The 7,353-nt window shown below is 47.7% G+C and overlaps 1 protein-coding gene across 1 annotated transcript; it reads right to left on the bottom strand.

Annotated features, from left to right (window-relative positions):
- Nucleotides 1-388: 388 nt before the first annotated feature.
- LOC311122931 (laminin subunit alpha-5-like) lies at nucleotides 389-6,839 on the bottom strand (the record flags this gene model as incomplete). Its single annotated transcript, XM_084197230.1, has 2 exons — nucleotides 6,310-6,839; nucleotides 389-541 (listed from the first exon to the last, which is right to left on the bottom strand). Coding segments are annotated over exons 1-2 (456 nt in total), but the record flags the coding sequence as incomplete, so codon positions are not given.
- Nucleotides 6,840-7,353: the final 514 nt, after the last annotated feature.

Genomic DNA, 7,353 nt, shown 5'->3' on the forward strand with positions numbered 1-7,353 from the left:
TTTTACGCCCAAATGGTGCGACCGTCCCCAGACCAATAAAGAGGGTGTATTAACGTATTAACGTATTAACGTATTAACGTATTAACGTATTAACATTAGCGCCACAGATAGGCTTCTATGCATTGAGCTGCAGAGAGTCCAACCTGTCACAGGTCCAGGGTGTGTGTGTGTGTGTGTGTGTGTGTGTGTGTGTGTGTGTTGTGTGTGTGTGTGTGTGTGTGTGTGTGTGTGTGTGCGCGTGTGTGTGTGTGCGTGTGCGTGCGTGCGTGTACATGCTAAGTATAAAGTACTACCTGTCCCAGGTCCAGGGTGTATGTGTGTGTGTATGTGTGTGTGTGTGTATGTGTGTGTGTGTGCGTGCGTGTACATGCTAAGTATAAAGTCCTACCTGTCCCAGGTCCAAGGTGACGTTGACCTCGTTGAACTCTGTGCTGCGGGAGAGAGGAGGGCTCTGCCACCACCGCTCTGTCCCGTCGATGGCATTGGTAATGGGGTGGGCTCTGTCACTCTCCCCCATGGTGCAGGTATCACAGTACTGGCCCTGAAGAACACAATAAATAGTATGTTATAGATAGTATAGTATAGTATAGTATAATATATTGTAGTTTAGTATAGTATAGTATAGATTCTCTCCCCCTTCTCTCCCTCACGTCTGTTTCTCTCCCCCTTCTCTCCCTCACGTCTGTTTCTCTCCCCCTTCTCTCCCTCACGTCTGTTTCTCTCCCCCTTCTCTCCCTCACGTCTGTTTCTCTCCCCCTTCTCTCCCTCACGTCAGTTTCTCTCCCCATTCTCTCCCTCTGTCTGTTTCTCTCCCCCTTCTCTCCCTCACGTCTGTTTCTCTCCCCCTTCTCTCCCTCACGTCTGTTTCTCTCCCCCTTCTCTCCCTCACATCTGTTTCTCTCCCCCTTCTCTCCCTCTGTCTGTTTCTCTCCCCCTTCTCTCCCTCTGTCTGTTTCTCTCCCCCTTCTCTCCCTCTGTCTGTTTCTCTCCCCCTTCTCTCCCTCACGTCTGTTTCTCTCCCCCTTCTCTCCCTCACGTCTGTTTCTCTCCCCCTTCTCTCCCTCACGTCTGTTTCTCTCCCCCTTCTCTCCCTCACGTCTGTTTCTCTCCCCCTTCTCTCCCTCTGTCTGTTTCTCTCCCCCTTCTCTCCCTCACGTCTGTTTCTCTCCCCCTTCTCTCCCTCACGTCTGTTTCTCTCCCCCTTCTCTCCCTCACATCTGTTTCTCTCCCCCTTCTCTCCCTCACGTCTGTTTCTCTCCCCCTTCTCTCCCTCTGTCTGTTTCTCTCCCCCTTCTCTCCCTCACGTCTGTTTCTCTCCCCCTTCTCTCCCTCACGTCTGTTTCTCTCCCCCTTCTCTCCCTCACGTCTGTTTCTCTCCCCCTTCTCTCCCTCACGTCTGTTTCTCTCCCCCTTCTCTCCCTCACATCTGTTTCTCTCCCCCTTCTCTCCCTCACGTCTGTTTCTCTCCCCCTTCTCTCCCTCTGTCTGTTTCTCTCCCCCTTCTCTCCCTCACGTCTGTTTCTCTCCCCCTTCTCTCCCTCACGTCTGTTTCTCTCCCCCTTCTCTCCCTCACGTCTGTTTCTCTCCCCCTTCTCTCCCTCACGTCTGTTTCTCTCTATTTTCAGCCACTTAATTGTCGTTCATTGAAAGCACCTTAAAGTAAAGATAAAAACTAGTATACTTTCCTAGTCTGACATGTCTGCTGACATTGTGTTTCAACGGGGGTCATCACAAGAGAGAGCATGAAACGTGTAGCATTTGATACCAAGGGGGTTATCTGGCAGAAGACAACATTCTGGAGACAACATTAAACTTGTGCTTCATCGTTACCTTTATTGCGTATATTCTGAATGTTTTCTATTGAATAACCTCGAACAACTAACAGTCTGCCAACTCAACATGTTTCTATAATGTGGTGCAGCAGAGAAACAGTTAACTGGGATTCAGTACTGTACAGTATGGATGTGTCCAAAATGGCAACCTATGGGCCCCGGTCAAAAGTAGTGCACTAAATAGGAGAATAGGGTGCCAGGGCCCTATCTAAAGTAGTGCACTATATAGGGAATAGGGTGTCATTCTCTGGTCTAAAGTAGTGCACTAAATAGGGAATAGGGTGCCATTTGGGACACAGACAGACTGTACAGTACTGTAGCCCAGTTAACTGTTTCTTCCAGTACAGTCCTGAGCAGTGTGGCTGTGGAGGGCAGGTAGGTTAGTCAGGTCAGTGTGGTCGGGTAGGCTAGTCAGGTCAGTGTGGTCAGGTAGGCTAGTCAGGTCAGTGTGGTCGGGTAGGTTAGTCAGGTCAGTGTGGTCAGGTTGGCTAGTCAGGTCAGTGTGGTCAGGTAGGTTAGTCAGGTCAGTGTGGGTCGGGTAGGTTAGTCAGGTCAGTGTGGTCGGGGTAGGTTAGTCAGGTCAGTGTGGTCGGGTTAGGCTGGTCAGATCAGTGTAACCTCTTTTTCTTTATTTTTTCTTCTCTTTCTTTGACATGAAAGTCATATTTCATAAAGCAGCCATCAGTCAGCCATGTCCAGAGGAGAGACAGAGAGAGAGAGAGAGAGGAGAGAGAGAGAGAGAGAGTGAGAGAGAGAGAGAGAGAGAGAGAGAGAGAGAGAGAGAGAGAGAGAGAGAGAGAGGAGAAGAGAGAGAGAGAGAGGAGGAGAGAGAGACACAGAGAGAGAGGAGAGAGAGAGAGAGAGAGAGAAGAGAGAGATGAGAGAGAGAGAGAGAGAGAGAAGAGAGAGAGAAGAGAGAGAGAGAGAGAGACAGAGAGAGACGAGCAGAGAGAGAGAGAGAGAAGAGAGAGAGAGAGAGAGAGAAGAGAGAGAGAGAGAGAGAGAGAGAGAGGAGAGAGAGAGAGAGAGAGACAACAGAGAGAGAGAGAGAGAGAGAGAGAGAGAGAGAGAGAGAGAGAGAGAGATAAAGGAGGAGGGGGATGATCTCATGTTGAAACCATGGGCAATAAGTACTGAGGCACTAATGTGTACAGGTCTGTATGAGGAGGAGGGCATCAGGGATTCCAGTGAAAACAACCCCTCCACCCCCACCACCACTCAGCTCACCTGCTGTTTTTAATTAATAATAACACACTTATCTCGCAGACACACAAAAACGACTGAGGGAGACCAGAATGAGGAGTGGGGGCGGTGTGTGTGTGTGTGTGTGTGTGTGTGTGTGTGTGTTGTGTGTGTGTGTGAGCACAGCGTTTTTGTGTGTGTGTGTGTGTGTTAGTGTGTGTTTGTGTGTGAGGGGCGTGTTTGTGTATGAGGGGTTAGAAGTGATATATCCACATAATCCATCAAGTGGGTAAAGCCATTCTGTGAAAATAAAAAGCAAAAACAGCACTGTAGGTAGGAACGCTCAACCTCCGTTCTCATATATTGAGGCGGAGTTGAGTTTTGATAAATGGTCGTGCGATTTTGCTAGCAACAACATTGAGTCACCATCAGTCGATACTTGTAAACATTTCAATTCTGAAAACGCTTACCTGTACCTATCTTTGTCCTGAACAACTGCGGTCCTTCCGCAGGGTGCTGAAATTCATACTCTTAACAAAAACTTTTATCCAATACAACCACCGACTTTTTCCTCATTTGTGTTGCTCAACTGGAGATGTACAGATGCCGTATCTTAATTTGAGCCAGTTTGCTACAGCAGGAAAATAATCCTGCAGCAACAGGATTATAATGTGGATTATAATTAATGAAAACATTTTGTATGGGTTGATACATTTTTCGTTAGGGTAAATCAAGTCTGACATTTTTAAGTGGAAATTACTAACTTTAGAAGCCTTTTAAACCTTGAATACACTACAAGTTTTGCATTTCCTGCTGTTTAGGAAATGTCCTGCAACAACAGCATGATCAAATTAAGATTGTAGATCTGTAGCGGCCTTGACGTACTACGTGAACTGAGATTCAAATTGGCACAAGCCCATTCGCGCTGAGTTGAGCAACACAAATGCTCTTGTCCTTCTAGACCTGTCTGCTGCCTTTGATACTGTGAACCATCAGATCCTCCTCTCCACCCTCTCCGAGCTGGGCATCTCCGGCGCGGCTCACTCCTGGATCGCGTCCTACCTGACCGGTCGCTCCTACCAAGTGGCGTGGCGAGAAGCTGTCTCCGCACCACGGGCTCTCACCACTGGTGTCCCCCAGGGCTCAGTTCTAGGCCCTCTCCTATTCTCCCTATACACCAAGTCACTTGGCTCTGTCATATCCTCACATGGCCTCTCCTATCATTGCTACGCTGACGATACACAACTAATCTTCTCCTTTCCCCCTTCTGATAACCAGGTGGCGAATCGCATCTCTGCATGTCTGGCAGACATATCAGTATGGATGACGGATCACCACCTCAAGCTGAACCTTGGCAAGACGGAGCTGCTCTTCCTCCCGGGGAAGGACTGCCCGTTCCATGATCTCGCCATCACGGTTGACAACTCCATTGTGTCCTCCTCCCAGAGTGCGAAGAGCCTTGGCGTGACCCTGGACAACACCCTGTCGTTCTCCGCTAACATCAAGGCGGTGACCCGATCCTGCAGGTTCATGCTCTACAACATTCGGAGAGTACGACCCTGCCTTACACAGGAAGCGGCACAGGTCCTAATCCAGGCACTTGTCATTTCCCATCTGGATTACTGCAACTCGCTGTTGGCTGGGCTCCCTGCCTGTGCCATTAAACCCCTACAACTCATCCAGAATGCCGCAGCCCGTCTGGTGTTCAACCTTCCCAAGTTCTCTCACGTCACCCCGCTCCTCCGCACACTCCACTGGCTTCCAGTTGAAGCTCGCATCTGTTACAAGACCATGGTGCTTGCCTATGGAGCTGTGAGGGGATCGGCACCTCTGTACCTTCAGGCTCTGATCAGTCCCTACATCCAAACGAGGGCATTGCGTTCATCCACCTCTGGCCTGCTGGCTCCCCTTCCTCTGCGGAATCATAGTTCCCGCTCAGCCCAGTCAAAACTGTTTGCTGCTCTGGCACCCCAATGGTGGAACAAGCTCCCTCACGACGCCAGGACAGCGGAGTCACTCACCACCTTCCGGAGACATTTGAAACCCCACCTCTTTAAGGAATACCTGGGATAGGATAAAGTAATCCTTCTACCCCCCCCCCCCCCCCCCCCCCCTAAAAAAATAAAAAAATAAAATAAAAAAATAAAAATAAAAAAATAAAAAAAATAAAAATTGTAAAGTGGTTATCCCACTGGCTATAGGGTGAATGCACCTATTTGTAAGTCGCTCTGGATAAGAGCGTCTGCTAAATGACTTAAATGTAAATGTAAATGAAAAAGTCGGTGGTTGTATTCAATAAAACGTTTTTATTAAGAGTATGAATTTCAGCACCCTGCGGAAGGACCGCAGTTGTACAGGACAAACATAGGTACAGGTAAGCGTTTTCAGAATTGACATTTTGTAGTATAGACTGACGGTGACTCAATGTTGTTGCTAGCAAAATCGCACGACCAGTTATCAAAACTCAACTCCAACTGTTGTTTTGAGGGTGGAATTTCAACCACAGGGTTATGTCATCATTGTAACCAATTTTCAACATATACAAACCTTGTATAAAATATGTTACATTTGTACCTTTGAAACAACATCAGATCTTCAACATTATATATAGCTGTTATCCACTCTCACAAAAAAACTGTAGGCTGGGTAGCACACCCTATTGGACAGCTATTCATTTGGTCTCCCATCAAGAATGAGTTATTGAGAGATCTCTTAATAAATAAATCTATTCACTGTTGCTAACGAAGTCATTCCAAAGGGTGTATTTAACAGAGTAAATTAAAATTCTCTGAGAGAATGTTGCATTTTTAAAGCACAGTTCCTGCTATTCTACACATTGTGCCGTGAGGCTGAGAGAAAATGTTGCTGTTTTAAAGACAATTTCCTGCAATTCTACACATACTGCCATGGGGCAGAGAGAACATTTGCAGTTTCATAACTAATCTCATGCTATTCTACACATTTTATCATGAGGCTGAGAGAATTTTGCATTTTTAAAGCAAATTTCTTCCTATTCTACACATTTTACCATGAGGCTGAGAGAACATTTAGCAGTTTTAAAGCTAATTTAAAGTCATTCTAAACATTTTGGCCATGGCGAATGACCTGTTCATATGCTATCCAGGTTTTTATTTTACTATTTTGAGTTGGGGAGGGGGCCCCACCCGGGGAGGGGGGGGGGGCTGCTGTGGTGTGTTGTACACCATTGATCCACGTTGAATTGAGGTGCTGTGCCCAGTGGGTTAGCCTATAATAACAAATACAGGTTGCATAAAACTATCGCTCAAGTTCTTACCTGGATGGTTTGGCTCTGATGACTCGGGTCCCCTGACACTGGCCCCCCGACCAGCTTGCAATACAAGTCGTGTATCGACCTTCCATTGTCCCCCTCTCCGCAGGTCGCTGTCGCCGTGATTTTGGTCCCTTCTGCCAGGTTAAAATAAGGTGGGTGCAGGCTGTAACCATTCACCCCGTTGGTGGGCAGCTCCTGGCCCAGCGCCGAGAGGCCGCAGATGAGCGGGTATAACAGCAGCAAAACAAGGTGTGTAGGGCCGCCATCCGCCGGGGATACAGTCCCCAACACCAGTCCCCTCGCCATCTTCACCTGCCGGCGCTCTACTCTGCGGTTCGTTAGATAAATAGACGACTAGGCTACAACGGACAAACTAATAGACATTTACAAGAACAGCCGAGATTATAACCTTCCTGCGTTGTTACAAAGTAGGCTACCATCGGAGGTATAGCAATACAACAACGGTTAACGACAGAAAGTAGAGTTTAGCTCCGAATCGTTGCGCGGTGGAGAAGTGCAGAACAGTCGATGCGCTCTGCTGTGGCTGTGGTGGCTGTGTATCTCTCGCTCGGGCGGGCACCTACCTATCTGCGCTGTGCTGTGCTCTGTTCTCTCTCCCTCCCCTACTCTCTCTCTCTCTCTCTCTCTTTACTGCCGGTGTGGCTGAACGAGGTAGCTCAGCGCCAAGGTTGACTGGCTCAAATCAAATAAAAGTGTATTGGTCGTACAGCGGGAGCAGCGAAACGCTCCTAACAATGTAAAAAGTACACAAATAATAATAAAATTAGAAACAAGAAATCAAGAATGTCAGAACGAATCCTACTAACAAGCCAAATAACCCTGTACCAGTAATCCAAACGCAATCTATGCATAGGTCCTACACCAAAAACGAATTTGGCCGGTGGGGTGGTTTTCTGATTTAAAAAATATATACTATTGTAATTAGTCATGTAAAATGTGTCGAGTTACCCAGCGTTCCACGCAACAACACAACACACGGTGCCATCAAACACAGTTGCACACAGCATCTCATCCCCTCCGGCAAGT

Source organism: Coregonus lavaretus (genome assembly GCF_964263955.1).
Source record: "Coregonus lavaretus genome assembly, contig: HAP1_SCAFFOLD_8875, whole genome shotgun sequence".
NCBI lineage: Eukaryota > Metazoa > Chordata > Actinopteri > Salmoniformes > Salmonidae > Coregonus > Coregonus lavaretus.